This window comes from Myxocyprinus asiaticus, chromosome 37, assembly GCF_019703515.2.
Source record: "Myxocyprinus asiaticus isolate MX2 ecotype Aquarium Trade chromosome 37, UBuf_Myxa_2, whole genome shotgun sequence".
NCBI lineage: Eukaryota > Metazoa > Chordata > Actinopteri > Cypriniformes > Catostomidae > Myxocyprinus > Myxocyprinus asiaticus.
In genome coordinates, this window is record NC_059380.1 from 3,954,377 (window position 1) to 3,970,537 (window position 16,161).

Consider the following 16,161-nt stretch of genomic DNA (forward strand, 5'->3'; position numbering starts at 1 on the left):
ACATGTGCTGCCTGTTTAGTTTCACTTTCACATCTGAAAGTGAAAGTTAAAGTGGAGATTTATAGTAAAAAAGGACTTAAATATTGTTCTGTATACACCTGTATTGGTTCTGAAGGAACTGGAGTTTTATGGATTACTTTTATGCCTCCTTTATGTGATTTTTGGAGTTACAATGGTCTGATCACAATTTACTTGTGTAAGGGTGGCCAGCTGATAGATAGCTGTGCAATGTATATAAATTTTTTGCCTCTTTGTTAGCGCACCCACCTCCCATGCCGGTGACGCCGGTTCGAGTTCCGTACGGAGCGGGTAGAACAGGAGCATCACAATGGTGCCGTGACCCAGATGAGAGTGAGGTTTAGGGGGGTGAGTGTAATGGTGGCCAGCTGATAGATAGCTGTGCAATGTGTATAAACCTCACTGTCCTGACCTCAAGAGGTGCACTAGCCTTAATCTTCATTTGTTACTAAAAAATAAATAAATAAATAAATAAATAAAAACATCCTGATGTAATGATTTGCATTAGTCGACAAATTTTGCAGTATACCTACTCCCCTATTGACTTTTACCCACTGCTTGCTGATGACGAGTCAAATTTGAGCTTACTGCGCCCCCTATCGGTTAGAGTTGCAACACCGTTTTTCGCCTCGATCAGCTGTGAGGCTGTGTCTGGTGGTTGCACGCGAGCACTGAAATTTCAAAATGCATGCATTCGAGATCGGAGAGCAGAAAATCAAGATGGATGAGTGAGGATGAGACTTCCCAGTTCAGTTCTAGTGTCGGTCTCTTTGTTTACGGCCGAGACGACGGCTGCTCTTTATCTGAGCACCACTTATCGCTCCGCCGGTGACAAGATTTGGCAGTGTTTCACTCTCCTCTTCACGCTTGTGCCATCCGTGCTGGTCCAGCTCACACTGATCTTTATTCACAGAGACCTGAGCAGAGACAGACCTCTAGTATTGCTGCTTCATATATTACAGCTAGGGCCAATAATCCGGTAAGTAGCCAATGAGTTATTCTGTTTTAACGCATTAGATCTTGGATGTGTTTGAATGGTGAGGATTGCATACCATGTATATAGATGGATGAGTAATCTCTATCCACATAACGGACTGAAGACCCAAAGCATCAATTGTGAGCGTGTAATAAGAAGCATTTTCTCTTTTGCGCACACAGACGATAACATGCGCGTATTATATTGTCGATATTTATTATGCGCTCAGGCAGGTCTGTTTCACGGTTTTTTGTCGCTGTTAATTATATGGGTAAGTGACCATACCATGAACTGCGCAGGAATGTGTTAGGTGCGTGATTACGCACTCGCATCGTTTTCGAGATCGATTTTAAACGCGCGCTGCAAATGAACAAACTGCTGTTTATTTTGTACACAAGCTTCCAGCCAGATGTGCACAATTTGTATCCTGAATACAAATACAATGATTGCAAATACGTGCAATAGTTACTGGTGTTATCCACAGCATCTATTTCAGTCAAGGCCTCACAGTGGACTGTTCCATCTCCATCTGTCTGTATGTTGTTGCATTGACTGTGCATAATTGATGCATCGATTTTGCCTTCTAGTGCAATTTAGCAACGTGACCCAGTGGCGTGTCCAGGATTTTTTTTATTTTTTTTTTTACCAGGGGTGGCAAAGCGGTGGCAAGAGTTGAGTGAGGGGTGGCATCCAGTAAGTACATCTGACTGGGGGGGGGGGGGGGGGGACTCTTTGTCCTGCCAGACACCCTGTTATGAACCATGCGCAAAACGGACGGGTTAAGCCATTGCGCACCGTCTCCACGACATGAGTAGGGGTGGCAAGTAGGGTGGCAGAGCTCATTTTTAGGGTGCACCCCGTGCCTTCTGGCCCCGCTCCTGTGCAACCTGCGCCTGCTCATTCAGATACAGCACTCTTTCAACCCTGTGTGGACCATGCATAATTCAAATGTTTATTTCACTGAGTTTGTGTGAATGGCCTGTGGAAGATCTCTTGGCTTCCTCTTAACACACTGCCATCCATCACATTGTCATTAAGGACTGTTTGACTCCATACTGTTCAATGACAAGGCTGTTTCAGGGAAATGTTTGGCACCTACAGCCTACGCTTGGACACCTAGCCTCTGCATTTTAAACGAATGAGATGGACAGATTGGCCTCTGAGGCATTATAGAAGCTTGGGGTAAGCTAGAATTATGCTGGTTTAATGTGCAATGAGCCTTGGGCGCCGTGACCCTGTCGCCGGTTCACAGGTTGTCCTTCCTTGGACCACTTTTGGTAGGTACTAGCCACTGCATACCGGGAACACCCCACGAGACCTGCCGTTTTGGTGATGCTCTGACCCAGTTGTCATAATTTGGCCCTTGTCAAAGTCTCTCAGATCCTTACGCTTGCCCATTTTTCCTGCTTCCAACACATGAAATTTAAGAACTGACTGTTCACTTGCTGCCTAATATATCCAACCACATGACAGGTGCCATTGTAACGAGATAATCAATGTTATTCACTTCACCTGTCAGTGGTTTTAATGATGTGGCTGATCAGTGTATGTCAATAGTTTTTTGTATGGTTTGTCAAGTGCTTTTAGTTAAAGGAATAATATGTGGCTTAATGTTGATTTCCACAAAAATGTAATTTCTTTTTAATTAACTATAATAATTTTCTTTATTTATCACACATTATACATATACAGTGAAATTCTTCTTTTTCACATATCCCAGCTAGGCTGGGGTCAGAGTGCAGGGTCAGCCATGATATGGCACCCCTGGAGCAGATAGGCTTAAGGGCCTTGCTCAAGGGCCCAACAGTGGCATCTTGGCAGTGCTGGGGCTTGAACCCCTGACCTTCTGATCAGTAACCCTGAGCCTTAACCACTGAGCTACTACTGCCCTATTGACTTAAAAAATCTGGGTTACAGTGGCCACGTTTACATGCAAACAAATAATCCGTTTAGAATCCGACGGATAGCTCAGTCGGATTGAAAAGCCTACATGTAAACAAAAAAATGATCTGACTGAGCTGGATCCAAATGAAATTTCCATCCGATTGAAGGGGGTGGTGTAGACCTAAAATAATCAGATTTAAAAAAAATATTAGCCATGTAAACGATTGAATCCGACTACTTTCTCAATTGTATTCAAAATACCTTGCGCTCATGTGCAGAGATTTGGTGCATGCAGTATGTATGTTTATACATGATACTCTTCACGGGAACCTACAAAGCAATTATTAAGGGTATGCGGGCTTGCACTTAATATTCTGTACGGCATTCTGTGTTCCATTGTGTATACGTGACTTCACTCACTTCCTGATGTCGAAACCATAATTTTTAAAGCATTTTTCATTGCCATAGTGACAGTCGATCGGACGTGACAGATTAAGAAAGTAAATGTTAGAATATGTTTTACAAGAGATGATGCAAAGTGAACACAGTAAATAGCCTAAACATCCTCCTGGAAACGTATGTTAAATTACACACGGTTATAGGCTTTGAATAAAAAAACCTCAAAAATATCGGTAGACTATTAATAATAATATCTAGGTTTTAGACGTAGGCTATTAATATCGTACAAGAGTAAAACTCTTCTTCTGACAGTTATTTAACACTGTGAGCATCACTTCTCTTGCTGTTTAAATAGCCTACCTTTTTATTCTTGAATGATTAAATGCTCCGTTCCGCCGTCATTATTGCTTATTGATTTTTGCGTAGCGTCCCGTCCACAGATGTTGCTTAAAGTCCCTATTATTTTGCTTCCATCCCACATCTGTAAACTCCTTTAAGGACAATTCTCACCTGTCTTCGTACTCGCTTCCAGAGATGCCTGCAGTTAGACTAGAGGAGGAATGGCATCAGGAAAATACATGGTTAAGTCAGACAGGGTAGTAGGTGCTGCTTCTAATTCTTCGTTTGCAGAGTAGAGTGAGTAACATAAGAAGAAAGCTTTTCTGGCATATTTTTTTTTAGATATCTCAACAAAGCAAAAACACCTGGGGTCTGGGTAGCTCAGCGAGTAAACACGCTGACTACCACACCTGGAGTCGTGAGTTCGAATCCAGGGCGTGCTGAGTGACTCCAGCCAGGTCTCCTAAGCAACCAAATTGGCCCGGTTGCTAGGGAGGGTAGAGTCACATGGGGTAACCTCCTCGTGGTCGCCATAATGTGGTTTGCTCTCGGTGGGGCGCGTGATGAGTTGTGCGTTGATGCCACGGAGAATAGCGTGAAGCCTCCACATGCGCTATGTCTCCACGGTAACGCGCTCAACAAGCCACGTGATAAGATGCGCGGATTGACGGTCTCAGACGCAGAGGCAACTGAGATTCGTCCTCCGCCACCCGGATTGAGACGAGTCACTATGCCACCACAAGGATTTAGAGTGCACTGGGAATTGGGCATTCCAAATTGGGGAGAAAAATGGGGAGAAAAAACAAAACAAAGGACTTTGGTGCCATTCTCACTTTCTCAGCCTTTCTCTGCTTCTTCAGATTGCAACGACTAACGCTCTTTGCATGCACAGAAGTTTTGTTCGGAATACATGTAATGCACATGTAAATTAATATTTGTATCAGATTGCAAAGTTTAGGGGACATATAAACAGTACATTCGGAATCTGCAATCGGACTGAATTTATTCTGATTGATGAAAATTATATAATAATTATATACAGCGAAACATAGCCAGTGAGGCACTTACAATGGAAGTGAATGGGGCCAATCAATAAACATTAAAAAAACGGTTTAAAAAGTATAGTCACACAACACGTAAACAATATGAGTGTTAGCATGATTTGTGAGATGAAAAAAATATCTAATTGTGCACCTTTGTTTCCATGACAACATAATGCCGCAAACCCTAAAACGACCGTAAAAACTATTAACTATTATCGTAAAAACTATTTAAACAACTTACAACTCAAATTATACACAAGTTTTAACAAAAGAATTAATGTAAGTGCCTTAATAAAATTAAAAGCTTCGCATTTCTGCCTTATAGCAATACAAAAACACTAAAATAAGTGTAACTGAAATAGTGACGTTCAAGTTAACCCTGTATGGTACGCATTATGTTCTAACAGTGGAATATTTTTTCCCGTTTGATTTTCTGACATAAAATAGCAACAATAAAAAGGAAAAAAAAAAGAGAAAATAATTTTTTGGGAAAAAAAGGAAAAACAAAGGAAACATTGTCATGTGGCAACTAAATGTTTTTCTTAAACATGATCAGTTCCTCCTTGAATTAAATGAATATTTCTTCAATTAATTGATGTATTTATACACATTTAACTCATACAAACTAAAATTGAGTGAATCATTATCATGCGTTCTTCAATATTGTGGATTATTGATGTCACTCATTTTAACTGTCACTAAAGCCTATAGTTCATCCTCACTTGCTGGGTTTCCATCCAAAATATTTTGCATTTTTTAAGCGCATTTCTAAAAAATTGACTTAAGAAAATATTAATTGTTGCGTTTCCATCCACTACTAATGCGCATTATCATGAGAGAACCGCCTCGTCATGATGGAGCAGCTGAATGACCTCTCCCTGCTTCGGAAAGAGTTTTATTGCAAGATTGGAGCAAGTATCTCATTTTATGAAATGCATCCACAAGACACCGCAGAATAAGTGTAATATTTGATATAATGGAGCTGAAATGGCTGCGATGCCCACACACTGCCAGTCTCCGCATACCTGGGAGCGCTCGCTCTCAGAACTGTTCTGGTGGATTGTGAGGACTCATTTTATTGACCAGCTGTGGGTTAAACACTTCCGAATGACAAGCGCTATGTTCAAAGGATTGTGTGCCAAGGTCGGACCTTTTGGTGGGCTAATCACATCAAGATATCGCACACTCATAACACATGCATGAATGGACAAAACACATCATCATTTTGCAAATAAACCGTTTCCATCACTTTAATGCGCATTTTAACTAATGCGAAACTCTAGAAAATCCACCTCCTCCTAGCGCATTAAATTTTAAGCGAATCTAGAAAGTTTATTTGTGGGGGCCTGGGTAGCTCAGCGAGTATTGACGCTGACTACCACCTGTGGTGTCGCGAGTTCAAATCCAGGGTTTGCTGAGTGACTCCAGCCAGGTCTCCTAAGCAATCAAATTGGCCCGGTTGCTAGGGAGGGTAGAGTCACATGGGGTAACCGCCTTGTGGTTCTCGCTCTCAGTGGGGCACGTGGTAAGTTGTAATTGAAGAGAGTAGCATGAGCCTCCACCTGCTGTGAGTCTCCACGGTGTCATGCATGACAAGCCAAGTGATAAGATGCGCGGACTGACTGTCTCAGAAGCTGAGGCGACTGAGACTTGTCCTCCGCCACCCGGATTGAGGTGAGTAACCGCGCCACCACAAGGACCTGCTAAATAGTGGAAATTGGGTATTCCAAATTGGGAGAAAAGGGGATACAAATTAAAAATAAAACAAAAAACAAAACAAAGAAAGTTTATTAGCATATGAAGCGTTTCCATTCAGGATTTCTTATGTGCAATTTCAAAATGTGCATAAAAATTGCTGGATGGAAACCCACGTTGTCATTTGGAAGAACTAACTGTGCACTCTTTCCATAAAACATTGTCATGTTCATTTTGGTCTGAAAAGTTGTGTTTATTGTGCATAAATGCTATTTTATTATGGTAAACACTTCCAAATAAATGAATAAATGTAATAATAAAATAGATGGCACTATCTATAAAAATAACCAATGAAAAAATGCATTAGTGCAAGATCAGTAACTTAGACATTTTACCATTGTAGTGCAGAGTTGCCATTTGACAATGTTCATATTTTCTTAATTTTCTGTAAAACTATATTAGATAAAGTTTATCAGTTAACAACACTATCTAATTAACTTATCAAAGATGCAGTAAAAAAAAGAAAATCATGATGTAGAAGAAACATACCAAAACGTGTTTAAAAGAGCATTTCGTGTCAAGGGTGACCCTCGGAAAAACAGTCTTGGAGACAAAATTGTGTCATGTGGCTTAAAAACAGCACATTATTTGGTTACTTTAAAGACTGCTCTTTTATTTCCAAAACTGCATTATGGATATTTTTTACTAAAAGGTGAGAAAGTGAAAGAAAAGAAATTGTTGCCATATGGCCACAATGCACCATATCGTATGTACAGTACATGCATATAGTAGACATGTAACAAGGTGTTGGTGATGCAGTGAGGTAGGGCAATTGAAAAGTCTATGACAGATGCAAAATCGATGTTATATGTGGTGATATTGTGTGTAGTGTTAACTAAGTTTTCTATTCGCAGAGGTGTCACTATGTCAGATACCTGTAAAACAGCACAGAAAAACTGAAAGATGTGCACTGCTATCTAAACTATACACTCAATGTTGTTCCTAAGGTGCCTGGATGCCTTCTGTATCTATGGCAGTGCTGGAAAGGTGGAGGAGCCATATGTCACAATCACCAGAAAGAAGCAGATGCCCCAGGAGGAGCAGACAGAGGAGGTGGAGCAGGAAGTTGGGCAGGTGGAGGGGAAGCTAGTCACTCACCGTGCAGCCTTCGCCAGGACCTCTGTCATACAGGCCTTCCTGGGTTCTGCACCACAGCTCACACTGCAGCTCTACATCTGTGTGCTGCAGAAAGGGGTGTCTATTGGAAGAGGTGAGAGAGAGAGAACACTCACTCACACACACACACACACACACACACACACACACACACACACACACACACACTCAAACAACACCTAAATTAGAACTGCAGCAAGAGACAGACTGGGTTTGATGAGAACTGTTAGAAAACCCGAAAGCTTTTGCTATCCATCCATCCATCCATAAAAATAAAGAAATAGTATTTCTTAAATATTTACCAAAGAAAATAGTTAAAAAAAAAATAGTTATTAACAATAAAACAAATTCCAGGGTAATATAACTAATATAATATTATATATATATATATTATACATTTACAAAAATAAATAAATAAATGTGCACATGAATGAAATGGCAAATCAGAGATGTTTAAATTGGTCAAAAGGCATATCAATAATGCTTACTTTCAATGAATACATTTTTCAAAATTTGAATAACACTTTTGTTTTTCATGCAATTAAAACAAGGCAGACAGTTCTCAGCTTGGTTTCGATATGTAGTCTATATAAAGACAATGGCATCCAGTTGCCCCACACAAAATAAGAATTGTAATAGAAATCCTATTAATCAGAATCAGAATCAAAATGAGCTTTATCGCCAAGTATGCTTACACATACAAGGAATTTGTCTTGGTGACAGAAGCTTCCAATGCACAACAATACAGCAACAAGACAGAGATAATAAAAATAAAAAGCAAATAGAAAATGTAAGTATATATAGAAATACACAATAAGACAAAAACATGTACGAAAACAAATCTGTTATATACATAGTGCAAGGGAATGTAATGGCAGAAGAGGTTGCACATAATTATTGCTCAGTGGGGCAGTTTTAACTGTTCATGAGATAGATAGCCTGAGGGAAAAACTGTTCTTGTGAAATTATTAATAAAAATGAATAATTACAATTACAACATCAAGGATAATTGACAATAACGATTTTCATCATTATCGCGCCGCCCTATTTTCTGTGTTAACATGCTAAGTGGACATCTGTACCATTGCAAAATGACTGGATGTTTTTCAGTGCCTCACGCCATGAGCACGTGTTTTTAAAACTGTGTGTCAAGTCAAAAACAGCGTAACTTTCAAAAATGAATCTCCAAGCACCTGCGTTCTTTCAAGACTTCGTTGAAAGAATTTTTTTATTCCTTCTTTCTTTTCATGCCGTTATTTGGGCTTGTGATGTACAGCTTTGCAAGCTTATGAGTTTCACTGTTAACGAGTTTCGAGTTTTGAAAGTCCTCTTGTGGGATCGCTTGATTAATTTTCAGACATTCTCCACCACATCTGTAACATGTTAAAGAGACAGAAAGCCATTGGTTTTAATGTCATTGAGGTGTGTCATGTTTTTGCCCTTTAAAAAATGATCTATACACCTTCTGTTTTGTATTAATACCATATTTCTTGTTTACAATAATGTGAACCCTCTTTGTAAACATGGAGCAGCTCCTCACTGTTGCCCATCTAAATTTAACAAGGTCTCCTCAGTGATACATTCTACACTGTGCCTTAGAAATGCTTTCCTCTGCTTGTGTACTATATATTTCCTCTTGTTATCTCAAGGACGCACACTTTGGTTCAGCTAAAAGCAAAAATAGCACAAAAATAGATAGTGCTACAGTATGTCAAGCAGTTAGATACTGGTGCGTGCAGGTCTCAACGAACAGACAACTTTACAAACTGGCAAAATATATTTTTGTGAAGTGAAGTACATTGTGCAGTTTTATCATAAGGAGCTGTTTATATATTATGTGTAACCTAATATAGTCAGGTTGATTCAACATATACTGTAGGCATGAGGAGGCATGTGGATTTGCAAGCTGTCATATGGCTTAATGACAGTTTTAGTCTATTAGTCATATGGTATCTATCCCTGCTCCCCACCTATACTGAACTGTCACACTAGACTGTATATGTACCTGTCTATAGAATGATAGACCATTCGCTGATAGATCAAAAGATTTGTAGTCGTCCACCACATGTGAGGAATGTGTTGCCAGCCTTGTTGTCTGTTCTTGAAAGCAGTATTGTGGATCATAATGGACAGAGAATGACCCCATTCATTACACAAGAGGCATGAAGTAATGATACAGTGACTGATTCTGGATGAGATGGGAGGCCATATGTTTGAGCTGCTGGTGGATTTACAGTAGACCTTCAGGGTATCTGCATTTACTATTCTTTTATTACTTAACAGCAGGAAACAAAACAGTAAATGATGCAACAGTTTCGGCAACATATTATGCATCACAGTAGAGTTGTTTATTTCATATCTAAGTATGTAAAGCAGAGATGGACGAGGCTTTTGTGCAATGTGTGATTATTTTTTATATTATTTGTAATATAGTGTTCAGTGTTGGGGAAGCTACTTTTTTAACTAAATAAAGTTCCAAATGTAAGTTCAGGAGGAGCTTGTTCATCTAGGGCTGCCAATCATATCCCAAGGATGTATAAGCGGCTGCTTCCCTCGCACCGGTGACAATTTTTCCAGCATCCCTCCAGCTCCTCATCTCCACCTTTATAATGCATAACACCTAATTATTCTTTCAAAAGTAGCACTTTACAATAAGGTTCCATTCTTTAAGATTAGTTAATGCAATGAGCAATATATATATATATATATATATATATATATATATATATATATATATATATATATATATATATATATATATTTACAGCATTTATAACTCTTTGTTAATGTTAGGTAATACAAATACAGTCCTGTGCTTGAGCCCTTCTGTTATGAACAGCATGCAAAATCAGTTTACTTCAATGCACTCCAGCACTATATGAACCAGTGAACTCATTAATGCAGAATTTAAAATAGCAAAACAATAGTTTGTTACAGTAGCTACACTACAAGTTAAATAAGTAAAAATAAAAGGGGGGCAATGTGTTTTTAAATCAGATGAGATATTTTATTTTTGCAATCAAAACACTATTTATCTTCCATAAATCAACAAGGGTTACATCATTAAACTTATAAAAAATACAGGGTTCCTGTGGTCATGGAAAACCTGGAAATCAGGGACTTTTAAAATACAGGCTTACAGGCCTGGAAAAGTCATGGAAATGAGGCAAATCTTAAAAAGTCATGGAAAAGTAGCTTCGGCAACACTTCACAATAAGGTTCTATTTGTGAACATTAGTTGACTACATTTGTTAACATGAATAACAATGAACAATACGTTTACAGCATTTGTTAATCTTAGTTCATGTTCATTTCAACGTTAATATAACTTATATTTCTTTTTAATTAAACGTTGTATACAATAACATTAGTTAATGCTCTATGAAGTAACATGAACTAACAATGAACAATTGTGTTTTCATCAGTTAACATTAACCAAGATTAATAATTAATAATAATTAGTTTAACCTATTTTTAAGAATTTCAGTTTCATACAAAATTCCTTAAAATTTCATTACAATTTAATTGTTTAACAAAAGTAAATTGATAAAACCTTAAATATTAAGCTTTATTTTATTTTATTAAAGATTACTCAATTTAGTTTGATGAAATTTTGTTATAAAATTGAAATGTGTAAATCTTAAAATTATGATTATTATTATTTTGTATTTTTATTTTATTTATTTATTTTTTTTTTTTTGGAGTTTAATGTTAATAAATGGAACCTTTTTTTAAAGTGTTACCAAAATTTCTATAGTGGATGTAAAAAAGTTATGCAATGCTCTAAAGCGTTTCCTTCGCTGGAAATTACTTATTGTGAGCGCGCTCTTTGTGAATGAATTATTTAAAAATCTTTATCCAGTGACTGGAAAAAACATGGAAAATTCATGGAAATTCATTGGTCAAGAGGTGTGGGAACCCTGTAAATAAAACAAATAAATCTAGAAAACATCAAAGTCATAGTAATAAACTGCTAACTAACTAAAGATTTTACAGGGATGTTTTTGCAGGGACTAAAATGAATAAAATGATTTTTTTTTTTAATCCAAGTGATTAAAATGACTTTTCAATGCTACCTCAGTTAGTTTGGGGGTAAAGCTGCATGTGCAATGCAATGCGTCAAAAACAGTGACGTAGCCACTGTCACGCTACTGGAAAATGTACTGTAGTTAAGTTAGTAGCATTGCTACATTTAGTTAAGTTACTCCCCAACACTGACAAATTTAAACTGAATTAGATGGTTATGTTTCACTCATGTTTCCTCTTGTCTCTCTTTTTCTCTTCCTTCCAGGGACATTGATGTTCATTTCCCTTCTCTCTATTGTATACGGAGCCCTGCGCTGCAACATTCTGGCTATCAAGATACGCTATGACGATTATGAAGTCTCTGTCCGGCCGTTGGCGTACCTGTGCGTGTTTTTGTGGCGAGGGTTTGAGATCGCCACACGTGTGACCGTGCTGGTCCTCTTCAGCTCCGTGTTGAAGGTGTGGGTACTTCCAGTAGTGGCCGCCAACTTCATCCTGTTCTTTCTGTTCCCATGGGTTCTCTTCTGGAGCAGTCGTTCTCCGTTTCCGGAGAATATCGAGAAGACGTTGACACGCGTGGGCACCACTATCGTACTCTGCATGCTTACTGTCTTGTATGCGGGCATCAACGTGTTCTGCTGGTCTGCCGTTCAGCTCAAACTGGATGACCCTGATCTTATTGATAAAGGCCAGGCGTGGAGGCGGATGGCGGCGTATTACTCACTCCGTTTCATAGAGAACACGGGGCTGACATTGATGTGGTATGTCTACCGGACTGATTTCTACCAATGGGTGGATGCCCCTGTGTTGGAAATTCTGCTGCTTTTGGGTTATGCCACAGCTGTGTTCTTTATGTTGCTGTTTTACCAGTTTTGCCACCCTTGCCGGCAACTGTTTTCCTCCAGTCCAGCCCAAGGCTTCTGGCAGGGCTGTGGATCCCTTTGCCTGCTCCGGGAGCCCTTTTCCCAGTCCGACTCCATGAGGACCAAGCCTTTGTCAGAGCCATCAGGGAAAGACGTTGGAGATGACCCACCCTGTGTTACAGTCTGAGTAAACAACTTAAGCACATTGCCATGAAGGATGTATGGCAAATGAAAATGTTTGTTGCAGTCTTTGCCTTCGTACTTGACGTTGGAATGTAAGAGGCAACGTTGGTTAAAATTGGAGATAAACGTTTCTCTTCTTCGGTATACAAGGCAATCAAGCCAGCATGGTCCATTGCAGTGCATGTGAAAATCCTTAACAAAATGAGAGTGAAATTGCTGCTTTTGTCATGTGATGTGTCTGTATAATTAACGTTACAATTTCAGTGCTCTCTGTGAATGCATCATTTTTCAACCTGGTCTCATAGAATCACATTACTATAACTACATTGCAAAATGACTTTTACATGGCTCGTTGTACGTATCGCGGCAATTTCCTAGTGAAATAAATACTAGAGGTGCTACAACCACAATGCCTTTTCACATTCACACAAATCACGAGTAAAACGGCAGATTATCAGTTCGTAACCACTTATCACATCAAAACATGTTTAAAAGCAATATATTTCAACATTTGCATCATATTACATACATTACAAAACTACATTTTCAAGCTTATTCAAGTGCAATCAAGTCGCTCAGTACCTCAACTGATAGAGTGATATATTTGCAAGCAAAGAACTGGGGTAAGAGTCCAGAAAATCACATGAAAGTGTCATAAAAGCAGCACAAAATGAATTGGTTGCTTCAGGAATTGTGTTTTTTTTTTAATCTCACATTTGCTTTTTCTGACACTATCGGTTAGGTTTACATTCAAGGTTTAGGGTAAAGACTAGGTCTAATTTTTTTATTTAAAACTCGATAGAACATTAACCTTAAAAACTAGGGTTGCACCGATCCGATACCTGGATCGGTATCGGCTCCGATATTGAAGCTTTTAGACGGACTGGGTATCGGTCCGACTAGTCTGATCCAAATCCGATACTGTTTGTTATGTCATGTTCGTTACTGTCAAGCTCAAAAAATGACATAAAAGAACCATAAAAACACCATTAAAGTAGTTCATATGACTCGTGCATTTTATTCAAAGCCACTTGAAGACGTGCAATAGCCCTGTTAATCACAAAAGGCTGTGTTTAATAAGTAAATATATAAAATGCAAGCGCAGCTCCACTCACGAACAGCATCTCAGGTGTAGATGCTCAATAGTTCGGTTCACTTATAATATGCATTTAGAATGGCACTGGAGGTGCTTTTTTTTTCATTTTTATTTTTTTTACTGGAATTTGAATAAGAAGCGAATTAAACTACTGTGAATTTGCCAACAAACAGACACATACAGGACTTCCTGGAGAGTTCAGAATGTCAAAATAAAAGCCTGAGGGTGTAAAAGTTAAAGGTGCACGATTGTGATATATTACTATGTATTACTATTATAATATATTATTATTATTATTTTTATTATTATTATTTGTTTACAAATTATAGTTGAACGGATTCCAAAAAATAACTGTGAATGAAAAGTGAGCTGATATCTTACAACTAAATTGAACAAAAAGAGATCTGAATCCTTTAAAGTCCAGATGCAATTTGAAAAGTTTATTTTCTACTGATGACTTATACTGGAATTACTGTTAATTTTGCTGCTACACTATCCAGTAGACAAGTTAACAATAAAGTTTTCCTTAATAAGCTATACATTTATATTGAAATAATGTGTAGTTAGAGGTTTGTGTTTCTTTACATATTAAAGAGCACACAATAATGTAAAGATATTCTAAACTGATTATGCAAAAAAAACTACAACACTGGTATTGGATTGGGATCGGTATCGGCCGATACTGAGATTTCCAATATCGGAATCGGATCGGAAGAGAAAAAGTGGTATCGGTGCATCCCTATTAAAAACCTCATCTGTTTGGGGGAACATTTCACTCACTTTTATTGGCACTCAGTGGATATTGCACATCGGAACTGCTGCGATACGTGTAATGAATAGAGCACAACAGTGCCCTGCCCACTTATTCAGCGTCTGGGTTCTGGAAGTGTTTTTCCCATTCATTTTTTGCATAGGCTTCTCATAAAATCCTCCATAAAAGAGTAGTAAGCCATGATCCAAACCAACCAGCTCCGAGGGGATTCACAACATTACAAACTTCGTTTTTAAGCAAAAAAGTATTTGAAAATTGGACAAAAAGACAAAGGTACAAGACTGTGTACTTACCGTCTTTCACAAGGGTACAAACTACAATCCCATGAAGCATTGCGAATGATTTAATTGAATAAAAAACAATGGAAATATATCAAACTATTGATTTTAGGTTGTCGATTATAAGTGTAGAAACAATATCTTACGTTTACTGCTAAATATTCCGATATGTACATTTAGATAAGTAGTTTAAGGGTAATGGGAGTCTGATTACGTCACTCACAGTGCGTCATGGGAGTGTGCGGTTGCTCCGAGGCAGGGTCAGTTGGCTGCGGTTCTCTGAATGGTGAACCGTTTTCTGCTGTCATGGGTAATGTAGTTGTTTACCAGGAATTCAAACATGCTATTTAAACAATGAAGTTGAAATAACGCAGACGAATGGCTTCAACAGAAGCTCATACCATCGATAAACATCCTCGGAGCTCAAGGTAGGTCTGTCTAAATTATCGTTGAAAATCAATTCTTCTATGGATAAATTGAATGGGATCTTTACTTCCGGAACCAGACTGTTGAGCATTTTGCAAAAATGTTGCAATATTCACGTGGTTTTCATAAGATCGGGCTGTTATTTTAAGCACTGATTTATTTAAAAGATTGTATTTGCTAAAGTTATAAGCTGATCTTTCCTTCACTTTTTAAGGGCATTGCTTTTTGAAAAATTTTTGACGGCCTCTCAGGTTCATTATTAATGCTTCCTTCTTTATCATTTATCTTGTTATTGTTGCTACACTCGTTCACACAGAATAACAAAATTTTAAGATTGTTATCATATGATAACACAAGCTTGTAGCCAAAATATTAGTAATTGCATGAATGCTTTCAAAAGATGATGTATTGTTTGGAGGGATTGGATGCCAGGACCTTAATAATCCTGCAAAAAAATAAAAAATAAAAAAAATAAAATAAAATAAAAAATAATAAAGTATAATAATTGTTTAAAGGAGTGGTTCAACCACAAAAATGAAAATGTTGTCATTATTTACTGGTTATATATATATATACTCACATTACACTCACATTGTGCACTGTTTTGCACACTATTTTGAAGATTTTTGCTACAAGGTGTAAAAAATATTTTTTTCACAGAGGAGAGTATATGATTGTATCCTTACTTTACTGCCTCCTTGTGGGAGCTGAATGGCTTGAGTTTATTAATTTTGCAAAACTTTGTGATGAGGGTTTGATCTGGAAACCCCCTCAAAACATCTCCATAAGCACTGTATAGAGCACATCACTGCTTTTAATATGTGCACCTGTCCATACTTAATAAAGGAGAGTGATACGTTATCCATGATAGTCCAGAGAGTTTCTTTTACTTCTCTTTTATAATCCTTTGTGTTGACATGAGACACAAGGTTCTCCTTGTTGCAATAGAAAGTACATATTCTGCCTTCTGTTTGAGTGATTGATTGT

At 38.1% G+C, this 16,161-nt stretch overlaps 1 protein-coding gene across 1 annotated transcript; it reads left to right on the forward strand.

The window, feature by feature from the left end:
• The first annotated feature begins 651 nt into the window (after positions 1 to 651).
• LOC127427596 (endoplasmic reticulum membrane adapter protein XK-like) lies at positions 652 to 16,028 on the forward strand. The gene is made up of 3 exons (XM_051675273.1): positions 652 to 997; positions 7,362 to 7,624; positions 11,822 to 16,028. Exons 1-3 carry the CDS (start codon positions 753 to 755, stop codon positions 12,604 to 12,606), a joined length of 1,293 nt encoding a protein of 430 aa, XP_051531233.1. The 5' UTR covers positions 652 to 752; the 3' UTR covers positions 12,607 to 16,028.
• The last annotated feature ends 133 nt before the right edge of the window (positions 16,029 to 16,161 follow it).